The 18,156-nt window shown below is 37.8% G+C and overlaps 1 protein-coding gene across 1 annotated transcript in view; it reads left to right on the forward strand.

The window, feature by feature from the left end:
* Window positions 1–18,156, forward strand: part of LOC149302464 (2-oxoisovalerate dehydrogenase subunit beta, mitochondrial-like) — a 90,826-nt gene continuing 72,670 nt past the window's right edge. The window contains exons 1-3 of the mRNA XM_089482519.1: window positions 1–142; window positions 4,902–4,979; window positions 6,803–6,871. Coding sequence (XP_089338645.1) covers window positions 1–142; window positions 4,902–4,979; window positions 6,803–6,871 — 289 coding nt within the window. The remainder of the gene's footprint in view (window positions 143–4,901; window positions 4,980–6,802; window positions 6,872–18,156) is intronic.

The following is an 18,156-nucleotide window of genomic DNA, read 5'->3' on the forward strand; positions in this document are numbered from 1 at the left end:
ATGGCGGCGTTACGTGTTGTAGCTTTAAGCGGTGGCCGGGCTGCTCGGCATGTGTTGAAGTGTCCTCTGGGTAGCATGCGAGCCCCGGTTAGAACGGCTGCACACTTCACCTTCCAGCCGGACCCGGAACCTACCGAGTATGGTAAGAAAACCGATGCAGCCTGGGTAAGAAGAGAGGCGCTGCACGGTGACATTGGGGGCCAGGCACCAGCGGTTGTTTGACATGATGTGTACGAAATGCAGCATTTAGCAGTGGGTGTGCCTGTGCTGTGTTTTAAACTGTGGGCTTTTAGAACATATGTGTGACATTCCGTGCCATGTACTACTGACAGGTGTACGGGATTTCAAAGGATCCGGTGTGTGACATTGTAGTAATAAACAGAACTTTAGTACTGCGAACACAACTGAGTGTACTGTGCACTGCTTTACACACAACATTGTGCAACATCACACATCTTTACACTGGATGCTGTACACACGTATTGATCAGTCTGAGTTGTACAAACACAAACACACACACACACACACACTGATTAGTCTGAGTTGTACACACACACTGATCAGTCTGAGTTGTACACAATCACACACACACACACACACACACACGTATTGATCAGTGTGCATGTTGGATATTGTGAGATATATGTGCTGATCAGGTAGCACATTAGACATTATGTGGCCACAGTTGCTTGTGTTTAATTGTTTTAATTAATGCCAGCCTTTGCTTTGGCCAGTTTGCCCTCCTTGAACATTGTGCACCAACAGGATACCATGTGCGATTTGTACAACTCTGTTTAGCAAGGATGGAGTTGAGACTTCTTAGAACGCTGTAGTAGTTACCAAATTACCAAAATATCTGTGTTTGTGTGTACTATATATATATATATATATATATATATATTTATTGATTATGTACAGTCAGACTGGTCTTGCAAAAGTCTTGGTTGTCGCCAAGGTCGCAGACATGTGCACTGCCTTGTTCGTGAGAGTTTGCTGGTGTTATGTTGTGAGTCTTTGAGAGAACGTCACAATAACATTCTGTGTTGGAGAAAGGTAACAGGTTTATTCACAAAGCCAGGTGTTTGCAGGCAGGTTTCTCCTCGCCAACCTCTGTGAACTTCTCCAGCATGTAGGGCTGAGCTGTGGTGTCGCCCCACCAATTTATGTATGGATTATCCCAGGCCAGCTCGTCCCTTCTAAAAGGAGATACAAGTCAATGTGGACCATCTCCAGAAAACTTCTAATGCACAGAGACAGAGTTGTCCCTGTACAGGGCATATGTTAATTGTACTTGCTTAACTTTGGCTAACATGGTCCTTTTTGCAGGAGAAAACTATTTACCCACAAAGTACACCGACAGCTGCTTTCAGTCACATATAATTTTAAATTAAGTCTCTAGTAAAATATCTCCTCAACCCTTCACAATAAGTCCAAGTGATACACTTAGTTTAGCAAACTATGTACTAAACTATCTTTGATAAGGTTGATGTCCCTCAAAAAGGTCATTGATTAACCCAACATCTGGTTCCTGAGTCATTATTTCAGTTGCCAAAAGCACTACAACCGGAGAAACAAAATACTTTTTTTGGTTTAGACAGAATGGTAGAAAGAAAGGTGGCTGGAATTGTTTGATATTTACTACCCTGAAGGTGAACGTGTGTAAGAAAGGCTTGGCTGCTGATCTAGTTGTATGTTATTACCACACAGTGCAAGTTAGGGAAAGTGACCTCGTTCTTAACATACACATATTTTCTCACATTTAGTAATAGTGATATAACTTAAAGGTGGTATTAGATTAATTATGATGACCTTGATCACGATAAACACCTTTAATGACCTGTAGAGCAAATAATTGAGCTCAGATGAAGGTAGGCATTCTATTTAAGTTCTTACAATGGGACATGTCTGAGGACAAATAGTAACTGAAATAAGCTACGACAGGGAATGGTATCCTAAATCTACTGGCACATTTACATTCTCTAAAACTTGCGAGAACAAAGGTCGCCTTGACGACGGAGAGCAATAAAAACTGCTTATACCAAGTATAGAAACTGCCTTGGAAGATTTACCTTCTTTCCATGGACTACCATATCAACTTTGTAATAACCGACAGGTGAAGAACTTTTTTTTTTTTTTTTTTTGCTTTCCTAGATATAGACGTATGAATGAATATCATGCCATCTAAAGAGGGACTGTTGAGGAACGTTACAGTTTCTTCTACCTGACTTCACTTTTATGTTATGATGGGCTAACCCAAGTAAGCTTCTGTGCCTTTGTGAGATTTATTTAAAGTTTCTTCACAAAGTAATGTGGGGCTAGCTCATGCATAGGGGAATTTACTAAGGATCACCCTTTATAATACACAGTAAATAAAGCTGAAACTCATGCGAACCCCAGCTCTAGTGACTAAACCCTTTAAAAACCATAACCCGGTATTCTCTGATTCAACATTGAGACGTACACAGGCAAGAAAAAGAGCGGCTATCAAATCTCCCCTCTACCTGCAGTATTTGAGTCATGTGGACAACATTAACTTGGACACCACTGCCATAAAACTACGAATTAAATATTTTACATATGCCCTCCAAATTCTGCCCTTTCCACCTGGACACCTGTGTTGTATATCAAGAAGTGGAACAAATATAATATTTGGGACATTGGATGTACGCATTCCTGTTGACAATATTTTGGATACAAATATACTAGGAGGCCCATTTTTGCAGTCCAAATCCCTATTCCCCTGTTAATGTAATGTACCAACCTCTAATTAGCCTCACAAAGGGGGAGAAAGATAGGCACCGTACCGAATATGATTACTTTGTAATCGTGCTTCCCCATCGTTTCATCACATGTGGACAGAGGGAAGGAGAGGATGATATGCAGGCCCATCAGCTTTATGTATCACTTTTTATGCCAGTGTTGTCGTGATGACATCACCGGGCTCCCATTTTATTTCACTTATATTTGATTATTTCCCCCTTTTTTGGGGAGGGGGAGGGGGAGAAACTAGTATTTTCCCTCCTCTTGATCTGTTTATGCCAATCTCAATGTGACCTGCAAACAGGACTCCATAGCCCCGTGTTGCAGATTTAAGGACAGGGGAACAATGACCTATTGCTGTTAATTTGGGTGTCCTGATAGATGTTATATTTTCGAAGAAAAGGCATAATGTTTGTTGTTTTTTTTAAAACAAATCACTGTTTTAAAATTTCCCCCTTATGTCAGTTAGGGGAAAGATTTAAAAAGAAACTCAAAACATGATTGGGGAAGAAACTGGCTCCTACATTTTTTTGGGGGCTGGCTCCTAAGTCCAAACCAAATTTGGCAACCCCTGTGTTGAGGTGTATAAATACGTTGATCTGTTGTTAAAGGTCCGTTTGTCCAAAGTGGTTTGTTAATACAACATACGCATTTTATTTTGTATGTCCGATACTCGTTTTACTGCTTGTATCATAGTTATTTAAAACAAATTGTGGATATTTTTTGGAGCCGTACAGGTGAAAATGCATCAAAGGACCTGTCATTTAGTAGGTGATTTTGGCGTGACACAGCACAGGTAAAACCGGTGTGACGGAAGGTTATCGAGACTGTGAAGCAGATATCTTTGGAATGTGTTCCTTCAAAGCACCAAGTATAGATTTGTTAACTAATTTAGGGCCGGTCAACAGGCGCTCAGGGTAACGGTGAAAAATCAAACTGATATGGTTTTTTTCACCTATAGCTAACCTGTAACAGATTGTGTGGTCTACGCCAAGTGAGCTTAGATGATACGATCTGTCTTTCAGTAGAACTCAAACACAGCTCTGATTTTTTTGGTGGCTGCTTCCTAACTTGCAGTAAAGCTGCCCTGGTGGGACTTTTCCTTTATGTATGTTCATTACTGTACAGACATTGAAAGTGCATTCATGCACCTATAGTCGGTTATCCCCTAGCGACTGGATTTAGCAGGGAATCCTCATGCATGTGACCTACAAGCATGATTGGTGCTCTTGCCTAGCATGCTAGATCACAGGAAAGGAGGGCCATAGCAGGGAGTCTTGGGAAAGGGAAAAAGAGGGCAACACCGATCTCCTTCTCCCTGGTCCATTGAGAGACCGGAGAATCTCCCCAACCAGCCTAGGCTCCCTACTGTCTGTACCCCCTACAGTGCCTGAAAATGGCAACTTTCCCGTGAAAACGGGTTGTTAGGAGGTATGCTCTGTATGTCTGCATAAAAACAAGTCATTTAATTGAGATGTCTTTGCTGAATCTGTGCTAGCCAGAAATCATGGCCCGGCTGCAGCTCTCAAGCCCTGGAGTTGAAAGCCACTGATTTCAGGCAATGGCAGTCAAGCATTACATGATAAAGAAGTACATTAAATGTGTATGTCTGATATAAATGTTGTTCTTATGGAAGTCAAACTATGAGACGCCCTTGGCTAGATGCAAAGTGATAAACTGTTGGTGATATGTAAATATTTTTTATAACTCATATGTTTTACATTACTTGGTTATACTTGCTTACCTTGAGGACTTATCAGGAGTGTTTAGTCCTTCTTAATATGTAGGACTCTTAAGCTGCCTACGGTGTCGTTAAACCATTCCAATAATTACTACAAAACATAGAAACATGAAACTAATAGATGATTTCATTAAATTACCATATTCACCTATTAGTTTAATAGTATGGCTTCTATATGTTCTAACGGGAGTGGACGTATGTAATATACCTTCAAATATTATAGGAACCATTATTGTCTCATCACATATGTACTATTCCTACATATTCAGTCATTTTTTGGTTTTGATATATCGTTAGATAGGTCTTAGATATTACTTTTTTCATATTTTGTTCATACTTTCTGGCAGAAATAATAACTATTTGAAGAAATAACTATTTTCCTTTTTTTTTTCCTGCACAGGAGCAACACAGAAGATGAATCTCTTTCAGTCCATACAGAATGCTTTAGATAATACACTGGCAAAAGATCCAACCGCAGGTATAGTGGCTTTTTATTTATTTTTTATCATTTCTACCCAAAACAGCGTTAATGTCCAGGTAAAGGATTTTTATTTTTCTATATAAAAATATTAAATAAGCCGGACTTTGCCCTTGGGTGCACAGATCACCTCTATGTATTTCGGTGTAGCTTCTGAATACAAAAAGAATATTGATTCTGTGGCCCAGGTAGCAAGCAGTAGAGAGGAAACTCCTCAACGTTGCTTTTTGAGTTTGTTAAATACTTAATGTTGCTGTTCCGCCAGCAGTAGGTTACATCCACTTATGTCCGATAAAGAGGCAGATTAATTCTGTCTGGATTCCTTTTGGATGCCTATAGAAAAAAAAGTCATATAGATTATTGAAATTTAACGTTTAATTTATTGGTTTTGGGCTGTATCTATAACACTGTTTCTTGTCCCTGTACTATTTCATGTATTAAAAGTCCCTAACAAGATATCCAGACAATAAGATCTACCGTTAACTAAAAGCCAAAACAATCATGCCGTGTTACTTGATAAAGTAACACGGCATGATTGTTTTGGCTTTTAGTTAACGGTAGATCTTATTGTCTGGATATCTTGTTAGGGACTTTTAATACATGAAATAGTTACAGCTTTTTAAACCTGAAAATATCAAGGCACAGTCCTTTAAAGTTTTTTGTTTTGTTAGGCAAACCTTTTAAAAATCAAGCAGCTGACTTATTTTTTTTTTTTATTTTTATTTTTTCTCTTTTGTATCTCTTTTATTTTTGTACCGGTAGCAGGCGGCTCTGAAATGAGTAGTATACGGAGTTGTGCTGTCTTTGTGTCATGGGTTTTAACATGATGATAGTTATGCTATGAGATACTCTGTATCTTTAGATGTTCATGCTGACATCTGTCACAATCCCACAGAGAATAGATGACTATTAGAGTCAGGAAGTTATATTTCATCTGTTTTCGTTCCTTTTTGTTTTTTCTTCTTACCATTGCATATTTTTTTGTGAATTATTTTTCCTCCTCTCTTTAAACCTCTAAGGATCTTTGTTGGAAGCTGTGTCACATATAATAGGGATATAGATATATATTATTATCCCTGATCCATGTATAAAGTGGATATAGAGGCAAAGGTGATAATTGTTAACCTTATTTGAATGCGCCTACCCAGAATCCCTTGTGGTTGTGAAAGCACCATGAGATTTCTGAGGAAAAAACAAGCCTTCTGGCTTGTCTGGTGTCTGTAGATGAGTGTTTAATAATACTTCTACTACCCCTTAAATTTAAGTGGAAGGGTTTCCATCACCTTTTGCCCACCATAACTTATGTAATGGTATATGTATGTATGTGTGTGTGTGTGTGTGTGTATATGTGTATGTGTGTGTGTATATATATATATATATAATTTTATTCTTCATAAACATTTTGCTGGGTCTGTCTCTTTCTCCTCACTGAATAAACCCATCTTTATAAGCAGAGGCTGGGATTGGGGATTGCTGTTCCTTAGCTAATTAGATGTTTTAGTATAATTAACAGACATGAGGAACACAGGAGCAGTTGTGTTGCGTTCACACAATCTCATATTATGAATGCTGTCTATATCTGCTTACCTTTTTTTTCCTAAGGCAAAAATACTTACAAAATGACTGTTCTTCGTGGCTTAATTACTCTGCAGTCCTAGGATCAGTATTTCATTCCAGTTCATACAGCCTTCTTATTTTACTAGTCTTTGTTATTTTGTAATTTTGGGACCGATTAGTGATATAGATAATAAAGGAATAATCGTACTTGCACAAAGGGTTGTGAAGGAACAGCCATATGATGTATTTTGTTTTTTGTTTTGCAGTAATATTTGGTGAGGATGTTGCTTTTGGAGGCGTCTTTCGATGTACTGTTGGGCTGAGAGATAAATATGGTAAGTTAACTTTATAGTTATAAAATATGTAGCTAAATGATTGTTCGTTATTGTAGGACAATTCATCTTTTGTTAAAATCATGTGCCTTATGGGAGTTTGTCTGTTGGGTTGGACCATACATTGGTACTTCTCACCTAGGCCACTTGGATGGGTGCCATCAGCGGGTACGTGAAAATGTGAAATCTTGATTGTATTAAGCTGGAGGTTTCCAGAACCAAATGGAGTAAGGACTGGGTTCCCCCTAGTCCAAAAAAAAGAGCTGCAGATGTAAGAAATGCTATTTGAAATGACGGTGGTCTTCGCTAAACGTTTTGTCTTCCCGAGTTGAAACCAACTGTTGGACAATAACCACCAATAGGCAGGAGAATACAGTAGTTGGCCACCGTTTTTTATTATTTATTTATTAGAAGACGTCCCTCCTCATCCTCTAATGTTACATGCATTGACAGAAACACACTTGGGCTTCTAGTAAATTATATTTATGATTGACAGCACTGATAACATTTTACCAGCTGAAAAGCTTGATAGTATTTTATGACATGCTGGATGAGCATCATTTGTTTTTTTATTTGTGACTCAATAATGACGATATTCCTTGTTTCACCTCCTATTCGTAAATATGAGAACGGGAACAATAAAGATCTATATGAAGAAGAACATTTTTCTTTCCGGTTGAAATAAGTACTGTTTTCCTGCTGCAGCCCTTCTTTTTCCCCACAAAGACAAGAGAAGCTTGTGTTTCCTATGCATGGTACTAGGATCTCATTGTGTGTTTAGCACAGGAGATATGAGCCTAATGCAAACAATAGATCTTCATGGGGTAAAGTACTATAAACCATAAATACGCTTGACTAGTTGTCTCAATGAGTGTAACGTACCAGGAGAAAAACCCAAAATACAGCAACAACCCCATTTTCCAGCCTGCTGTGGTTTAACTTTATGGCTGAATCTACAGGTGAATGTGTTGCTTAAGCTATAAGATGATTTGTGAGACCAAGAGAAGTATTGAATCCTGCAGATGCATGATTTCTCCTCACCTTAAAGCACCCTGTTGTAAGTAAATATAAATAATACAAAGAGATCATGTGTGCGCCATAAAGTCTTTTCAAGTGTGGAACATCCTGGGTACGTGCCTCAGGATGTCCGGATGCTGGATTTTTTTTGTGCATGTCCGCTGTCAAAGAAGCTGAAAAACAAAGAAACTCGTTTAGACTCATAAGATCAGCTTGAGTGTGTTTGGCACTTCGGTTGAAAAAAGGCTCCGATATGACATCAACTTAACACCTGATAAGGCCAGTTGACCTAGAACGTTTATTGAACTCAAATACTAGGTTTTTATTTTTCTATGACTGACAAACTCTACATCCAAGTACCTTGACTTGTGAGCAAGACAAGGTACTATGGTTAAACTATTTTCTAGTGATTTTAATTACTCCTGTAACCTCTCAGGATAGCGCTTCCTGTGTACATGGATGTTTGTGGCCATTTCTTTTGCAATTTGTATTTGTGAGATAATTAGACATGTCTGTTGAAACAGGTGCTATACTGTCATATAGCCACAAGGTGGCAGGCAAATATAACATTTTAACTTGTTTATTGTTGCTTTCACCCAATATGAGTGTACAAGGGCGTGTGTTTTTTGTTTTAATAGGTTCTTATATTTTGTGTACTATGGATTTGATCTTATTTTGGTGAAACTTTTGTCACATATACAATGGGCTTTCACATATTGCAACTGTAGGCTGATTTAAAGGAATAGGCTGCGCTTTTTTTAAGGAATATAGATTAAAGAATAGCCGAAGGGCATCATTTTATCAATTTGTGTAACTTTGTGACCTGGTGATATTATACAGCTGTATTTTTTTTTACTTTTATTCCTCTTCTAAGTTAAATTGTATTTTGTTTACACAACTTAATTTCTGAACACCTTGTGTGCTATTATTAATGTACACATTTTTGTGATATTTAAGACTGTAGAAGACCGTGATATTTCAGTTGGATGTATGCATTTCTGTGTATACCGTGCGGAAAAAAAATAAAATAATAATAATCTTAACGTTCTGTGCCTGAATTCTGCATGATCAACCCTCTCTATTAAATGATCTCCCAATATAACCGTTTCTTGATATTGGACAAGAAAAAAGTCTCTTGCGAACCAATGACGTACCTTGTACGTCTTTGTTAAGTAACACACCCACGTCGCCACAATTGTGGCCATCACAGGGCTGCTGCTGCTGGTGTCTGCCTAGAAGTCCAGGCAGACCTATAATGTTAAGAAAGGACCCCTGAGCCTCTGATCCTACAGGAGCGATCAGTGAGGCTTGAAAAAAAAATACGTTTTACTTTAATGTTTGGTCCAGATTGGAGATAACATGGTTAGTGTTAAAATGTCCCTATTAAAATATACTTCTCGGCAGTTTTGCAAAATCAGCACAAAATACCTAAATATTTTTTCAGTTGTACTGGCTATGTATAGCTTTTTTTTTTGTTTTTTTTTTTCCCCAGGTCAAACTGAGAAAAAAATTGAATCTTTTTTTATTTTTCCATGTAATATGCTAAAAGCCGTGAAAGCATAACTTTTCTCATTTTAACCCTTTGAGCTAAAGGAAGAGGCTCTTCACCACTCTGGCTTTGCAGTGATTCTTAGAGAAGGAGGAAGCCTGTCCTGTAGGAGTTTTTGTTCTCTATATGTACCACAAGCAGTATGTTTTTAAAAAAGCTTTGTCCAACAACATCTATTTTTAATGACGTAAGCTTCTGTCACATATAGCTTAAGTTGCAGACAAAACACTTTTTTCATTGATTTTTTTTTTTCCACGGTCAACTTGACTGAACATCATGGGATCTACAGTTCAAAAACACTGTCTACAGGGTCTTGCGAGCCTATGGACCAATTAAGAAGATCAGAAACGCTACCCAGACCACAAGGGATCATGTGACCCGAGACCTCTCTCTCTCTCTTCTTTATCTTGCTTGTGTGCACAACCAGATGATGCATGGCGCCCGACATGCCGCCATCTCTCTAGGTCATGAACATTTGGAATCGGTGTGTGGAAATTTACCGCTATCATGGATGTAAATATAATGATTTCATGGTTAATTAAAGCACGATCGCAATTACAAAACACAAAAAAGTAATTGTTTCTTAACTATTCTCACACTAAGGAAACTGGGCAGTTTTTAATTAAGAAGGATCATCAACATATTTTTTTCTCATATTGGAAAATTATTCATCTTATGAAAAGGATTTAAAAAAAAAAAAAAATCTGTTCCAATGTGACTTCATATAACAGATTATTAGTTCCAGATATTGCAGAACTAATTATAAGTTTGGAACAAGCGTTTTTATGCTGGGAAAACGAAGTTGATTTTATCACCATGACTATGACTGGATTTACGGAAATCAAGTAGTTACTTTGCACTGTGACAGAGATTAATCTCTAAATCCGGAGCGATGTTCACCTCGGGGTAGAAACACATTTATTCCCGTACTCTGCCTTTGAGCATAGTAGGCGGATTAGATCCTGTTCACTTTATCCCTCAAGTCTTAAAAAAATATTAGATTTTTTATTGTTATATTCTACTAAGGAAATGTTTTATAACATCTATAATTCAAAAGAGTATATAGTTGCCTTACTTTACTTTGTGTGGCCCATAAGGTGCCGCTGTCATACAGTGCCAACATGTAGATGTATATCTGTATATGCCGAGCCAGTGCCAGCCCACACATATGCATAGTGGAGTTCTGTGATGTCCCAGATGAAGAACGGACAGAAATAGTCGTATTACGTTATGCAGGCTTATACATTTGTCATGTCGTGTAACTTTTTTCCAGTGAATTACCAGTTTTAAAGATACCCAATACCCTAGGTGTCTATGTTTAGCTCATCACATTTGCTATGAAATGCAAATGAATAACTTGGTCCATGCAGGACACATTTTTTTGGGTTGGCTTTATCCCCAAGTCTTCATAAAATATTTTTTATATTCTAATAAGGAATGTATATTCTACATTAAAAGTTACTTTTTAATGAATAATCCCCAGGGGAAGCAACTAAAGCATATTGGGGAAGAAATATTTCGATATGTGATGGAGGGTTGCGAGCAAGATTTGCGAATACAGGATTTGAATGGGGTATTTGTGTGAGGTAATGTACGGATTTGCTGACAGCTTCTGGCCAGGGGACATGTAAAGCTAAGTTTAACAAACATACACTCGCTCTAACTTTATTCGCTAAGAAATCATGTGGCCGGTCGCATGCCCTCACATGCTAACACTCGCATAACAACTTGCAAATTCACTAATCTGCAAGGTGTTAAAGGCATGCAAGTGCCTGTGACTTAAAATGTTCAATGTAAGTTCAAAATATTTGTGTTAACCAAAGATTGATGACACCTCCTCCACTTCCCTAGTTTTTTGTAATTTGTTTAATGGTAGAAACCTGCAAGTTCTAACTTACATTTAAAGTTGTGGGCAACTTGCATGTTACTCAATTTGTCAGTTTTCTTTTTTTCTTTACTCTCATGCATTCGTATAGACTCCTATCACTTGCATGTGAGTGTATGTAAGCCCCCCCATTTTGTGTCAGTCCAAGTGCGAGTTGACTTTAGTGAGGGTTTTTTTTTTTGTTTGTTTTTGTTTTGTGTGCAAACCCACAGGCACTTTAGTGAATAGACCTGAATGTCACAATCTCTCACCTTACACAGAGTGTGCAACTTCAGGGCTCATATAATGTCCTCTGAGTGAGCCGGCCTTGGGCAGGCCCTATTTAGAGAATTAGGACTGCGTCTGGTGGCAATTTCCTTACTTGCCCCTGAGTCAGCCCACCTGGATATAAGGAAGTAAAGTACCGTAGCTAAAGATCAAGTCACAGTAAATTAGCTTTTTTTTTTTTTTATTTATGTATTTCTGCTTTATATTAGCCTAATTTAAGTTGATGTTTGATTGAGAATGTTACGCTGTGGTCTGTCAGGTCACCATTACATAATATTACATAAGTGCTCACTCCCTGAATACGTGTCTTGGGTAGGAAGAGTAGAAGGCTTAGAAACACTAACATATCATATGTTCCTAAAGTAATCGACTTCATGAAATGTCATACATCTACTTGAAGTTAAAACAAACCGGTTGTTCCTAGAAAGTCCAGACTGTTTATACATTCAGCAGTAGAATAAAGTCTTCTTTAAACTGGAGCTTGTTCTACGAAAGGATCATTTATTTGCTTTCTGTGAACTCCTGGAAAATGAGATTATAACCAGTAGCTGTAGGCCAGAGGTGACTTTGTCGGTTGTCTGGCATGGAAGTGCTACATTCACTGCATGCTCTCGTTTTCTTTTTATTATTATGTGAGCTCCGTCCACCTGGCCTGGCGTGGCCACCTGGCACACCAGGTAAGCTCCCAGTGGGACGCAGGTGGGCATTGACATTGCGCAATACAGTGCGGTTTAGGAACATAATTTAAAAACGCGCGGTGGATGTGGAAGACGTAGAAGGTGCTAGTCTTGCATCGAGTTGTTAGATTCTCACTAGAGTCCGCAGATCGAAAAACAGAAACCGTGGCTGTACAGATGAACTTCCCTTCAAAGGCCGTGAATCGTGAAATGTTCTCATACACTTTGTATATTGTGAATAAGAGACTGCATTTACCAATAACTAATCAACCCAGACCCATCTGGCACAGGGTTAATTTCAGCAGCTGAACAGAAAGCTAAATGTAGTCTGTCAAACTGAGACAAACTTAACAGTGATGGCTTCTGTTGAATTTCCAGTTGATATGACATTTCTCAGGAAATGGTTTTGGGCGATTTAAGATTAGCTGGGTTGGTAAAACATACTTAATAATTATATTAAATAATTAAATATATAATTATAGGAGAACTGTCACATTCACAGCTTTCACCATACAGCATTTCTTAAACCCTGGAACTTGTGGTTTTGGCATATCTTAAAGCTGCTGTCCCACTTACACAAAGCATTAATTTCACTCTAATATGTTAAGCAAACCAATCTTGGCAGATTTGTTACTTTATTCGGTTTAGTCACAGTAAGAAACACAAACTTTTTAAACGTTTTTTTTTCATTCTGTGTCAACAATCTATCAATGCCTGCTTTAGGGTTCAATGAATGGATTTTTACATGATTAGGGATTGATTCTCCGAATGCTTTGGATATTCCGGCATACTAGGAGTGAGAATTATAATGCTGCATGTAAATATGTTACGCAGAGTAGATGGAACAGCGCCTTGAATAACCCTATAACTGTATTTATAGAATAATGGTAGGGACAGCCAATTTAAATACCTAATGGATTTTTTGGATTATGCCACTCAATTAACTCCTACCCTTTAGTGTAAATTGGCTGTCTATCACAGACATACAAGGGAGTTGAGATCAGGACATGGAATGGACTAGCTATGCTGATGTTGCCCCATTTCTCACCCAAATAAGTCTAAAAAGTAAAATTTTGTGTTATTTTTTTTTAATCTTTGAACTTCCCTTCCTCAGTCTTGCTGTTTTTACAAAAGCTTTGCATTGAGACGGGCTGTTAGAATTGGCCACTGGTTTGGATGGGCAGCCATCAGGAGTGTTTTTTGTTTTTTTTCTTTATTCTAGCTAAATACTGGATTAGTTCTATTCCAGAATGTTCCAGAGTTCCATTCCAGAGTGTTCTATGTGAGATAGTGATTTGTCCATAGGCAGGGCCAGGAAAACACAATTGTCTCTTAAGGTATTTAAAGAAGTATCAAGTTTTCCTTCTACAACACAGCAGAACCGTTATATATATATATATATATATATATATATATATATATATATATATATATATATATATATATATATATATATATATATATATATATACACACACACACACACACAGGGGTTGTAATTTTAGCTTTTGTTGGGCACCATTTCACACATTCTTTTTCAGCTTATTTTAAATTGAATATAAATAAATGAACTAAGGTTATTTCATGTTTCTCCTTCTCAAGGTTTTTGTGTTTTACATTTAGAGATGTTGAAGCATAAAAGTACACTCGCCTACGAACGTTGAATACAACTTGTTATGGATGATGACAGAACATGTCCCTCTACTCTACTTAAAATTAAAAAATTGCCAGGATACACAAATTTAAAAAAGGGAGGGATGTACAGTAAACAAATAAGAAATATTTCCAGTAGGTAACATGTAAAACCTATTAAAATGTGTTAAGAAAAAAAAATTAATGTGGAAAACATTTGTAGTCGCAAAACTGTTGATTTCAACCTTGACGCTTGTATCATTCCAAATGTGAATGAATGAAGATAATCCAATAGCTAATAAGCAGGAAGTGCTTGGCTTTTGCACCATAGATAGCCGGTTCCAATGTTGAGGTTATCGAGCTGTGATAATGGTCTGTGCGACACCAGCATACGCTTACACAGCAATATACCTGAAGAAGAGACCTAGATAGTCTGGAAAGCTTGCAATCCATTACACGTCACTTATTTTTGCCATTATTTTGTTATGTCTGGCATCCGCTGTGGCTCAGCATGTTTTATACTTTACTTTTCTAGTCGGTAGTCGGTACGGTCTGTGCACAAATAATGTGTGACAGTTTTGTATTGATAAATAACTCCCATTATTTTTCCCAGTACACATTGATGTAGCCCTTCCTTTAGCAATGTGTCTATTCAGTCTCTCAAATACACTGTACTCTGCAGAGAATTCAGTTATTTACGGAGCAGACAAAGACTGCTTGTGTATTTATACAGTTACACTGGACTTGGGCCAGACTAAATTAGGATTCCTCGAAAGTCTGATCCATATCAGTTTGAGTGACCGTATGCTGGGAGAAGAGACGCTGCTTTGTAGATAGCAGTAATTGAAGCATCCCTTTGATCGTGAAAGCAAAATGCACCCCATTCTGGCTTTTAAAATATTTTTGCATAGCCAATTTCATTTTTTCTTTTATATATAGATTATTAGTTTGACAACCATTGACGTGGCTGCTGGGGGTTTTATGTTTTTGACTTGCTCTCCTGCAGCCCATACATTACTTTGCAGGTAGGGTGTTCAGCTGTGAACATCCATCATTGAGTGTTGCAGGAATTATAAATAGTTCGAACTCAAGAATAATCACCGACTACAAAATCCCTTTGCCACAGAGGTTTAAACTCTGTGTCCCTCAGCACCAGGTAGACCAACCCAGAAGAACCTTGCTACTAATTCTATCGACAGGAAGAATTCGGTGGGAGCCGTTACTGTACACTGAATGCTCGGGATTCTTTAACCAAAGTATGAGCTGCTGCAACCCGATTATCTGAGTTTTAAGTATATGGGGAGGGGGTCCCTAAAAACATTTCTCTTCAGGGAAGCCTACCACTGATATAAACATCAAAACTTCTCTCTCACCCATTTACAACCCTACCACGCAGTCCTCACCTCCTGTTTCTCACCCCTTATTCTCCTAGATTGTAAGTTCCTGTGGGAACAGGGCCCTTCATTTCTCTTGTATCTGTATGTCAATTGCTGTATTGTACTTGTCGTTATATGTAACATTTTCATCTTGTACATCGCTGCGGAATCTGTCAGTGCATTATAAATAAAATATAATAATAATAAGTTATGTGTTATGGAGGGTCAGCTCAGCTGGAGACCCTTGCCTTCCTCTGCATCTAAAAATCACTTAGTAGAAAAAATACCCACCACATTTGCTGTGCTCCTTGAGAAAATGGTCAGTGGTACAATGCCAGCAGTAAATATTCACGGTTTTCTCTTTGAAGAAGTCCTATACATCCTACTTTAAACTGCCTTGCGCTGTCACGGTAATGTTTCACCCATCGTCAACAGCAGTATTCTCAAAGCGTTTTTCTGCCACACTTCATAGATGAGCACTGACTCAGAATGTATGATTGTAGGGTTTTGATGAGTAGAATGATAACTTTCTGACCCATAGTTGAAAAATGTGTTCGCTTGTAATAAAGCTCAGAAATTGTGTCATCTCCCTTTAGGCTTTAGAATAAGAAAATGCTGAGGGTTTTTTTTCTTCTTCAAAGGCATTTTTATGCAAGAAGTTAGTGACGGGTATGTTTTGGAATATTTTAACATAAATTTTATACTTTAGGGATTTCTTAAAAATGTTATGTAGAATATATTTGCTCTTTTACTGTGTGAATCAGTTTGTATCTTCTCCTTAGAGCTTACACTTATTTATTGAAACTTCTAATACTGACATTTTTTTTCATCTTAGATTATCTTTTTTTTTTTCATTTTCTGGACAAGGATGTGGTGCTGACTTATCTGTTTAGGACAGCATTCTTTGTATCATCCCCATGACATGGGTGCTTGGCTTGGACTTTCAGATGATTACCATCCTTCACGTCAGGCGCAATGTATATCACTGTGCTAGACATGTTTTTTTTGTGAAATTGCTGTTTTCGTAATGCCTTAGCCTTCAAACTGATCATTATTTTTATTACTATTATTCAGTTTATATTAAATCACACCAGGCTTCTAATTTCATCTTAGACATGCTTAGACATTTTTTTAAATGTACATACAATAGATATTTATTGCTTTTAATGCTACTCATTGCTCTTTGGTCTTCAACAAAAATATTAAATATAGTTGCCATTGCTGGCTACCATAGTGTGCCCTTTTGTTAAATACTAATTACTTTATGATTTCCATTTAAAGTGGCTTCTGTGTTTCCATGGGAGTTAAATTTGTTTTCATTTGATTTGATTCAGTATATGTAACACATATTGTTGTGATTTATTGGTTAATCTCCGTTTTCTCCGTTGGGAGACAAAAGGGCACCAGCCATTTCGGTTGGTGGATTTTCAAGCAAACTCATAACAAGACAGGTTAATTGGAACCGACAGCCGCACAACGACTTCCTCTGTTGGTGACGCAGATGGTTTCGTGTAACCTGGCCCGGTGCACTCACCTATGGTCAACATTCAGCCGGGAATGTCTGTCTGCCCACGTCTGCTTCGTTATCTTTGACGTAGGCGCAGACACTATCCTTTAGCAAAATCAATGTCATTATTATGTAAATGAAGATGCATTAATGCTTGGCAGCCTGTGACGACGGCTTCTATTTGAGACCTCTGTTAACTTTGTAACGGTGGAAGACAATGCTCAATGGGTTCTCTGGGGTTTAGAAGAATTGTATCATTTTCCTACAATCACATATAAGAATAATTTGGTATAAAGTATAAAGTACTTGTTTAATATATGCACTTGTATACTGTTTGTGAAGTTAATACCTTTGGTACATTTTTAGATCATAGATGTTCTTAAAAGTCTGCAGTGATAACCTGTTTAACATTAACCCTACAGCAGCCACTCAAAGCTCCAGAAACCAGTTCAGATATTTTTGCAACTAGTTAAGGTTCTCTTGGTTGTTTCGAAATGCTGGGTAACAAGAGCTACTTTTAACTAAATATAATTACAGCAGATGAGTTGCCACAGTGTGGTTTGGGCATAAAATCATGTGTACGTCAGGGAGGATCATGTGTACCCTACAAACTCTTAAAATTAAAATCTTAATGCGCCCAAGGCAGGGTTCAAGAGTAGACCTCCATTTCTTGCACCGTAACAATTTACTCTCAAGAAGTATGCATTTTGGAGTCATTGTTAGCCCTGCTTGAGTGTAGCTTGCCTTGTGTTTTAACCCTTTCAGACATCCATATTTTTTTTAATTTTTTTTTACTTTTTAAGTAAAAATGAAGAATACATAAAGCAATCGTATGTTTTCACCAGTAGCATCCCCCATGAATTCAAATAATCAATCAAATGACATCACTGTCCATAGAAACATATGCTGTGGCTTGTTCACGTTGAATTCTTGGATGTGCATGGTGTTCCTGTTGTAAAAAGATAACATTGACATGGGATATACTGCATTGGGGAATTTGTAGGAGTTTTTGCTATACCTAGATGTGTTAAATGGGGTTTATGGGTGTGTACAGCAAAGCAAGTTATAACATTTTCAGAATGCTGCTATACAATTATCTAGGTTTAAAGTAAAAAAAATGCTGTAGAGTTGTTTGTTTTTTTTGTCAATGTCCTAACCTAAACGTGTGAGGAAAGGGATTTAGGGGTAATTATTTCTGAGGATTTAAAGGTAGGCAGACAATGCAGTAGAGCAGCAGGTAACGCTAGCAGAATGCTTGGTTGTATAGCGAGGGGTATTAGCAGTAGAAAGAGGGAAGTGCTCATGCCGTTGTACAGATCACTGGTGAGACCTCACTTGGAGTATTGTGTACAGTACTGGAGACCGGATCTCCAGAAGG

The sequence above is a fragment of the Sceloporus occidentalis genome, unplaced genomic scaffold (genome assembly GCF_023333645.1).
Source record: "Sceloporus occidentalis isolate IW3139 unplaced genomic scaffold, rSceOcc1.0.p SCAF_19, whole genome shotgun sequence".
In the NCBI taxonomy this organism is placed as follows: domain Eukaryota; kingdom Metazoa; phylum Chordata; class Lepidosauria; order Squamata; family Phrynosomatidae; genus Sceloporus; species Sceloporus occidentalis.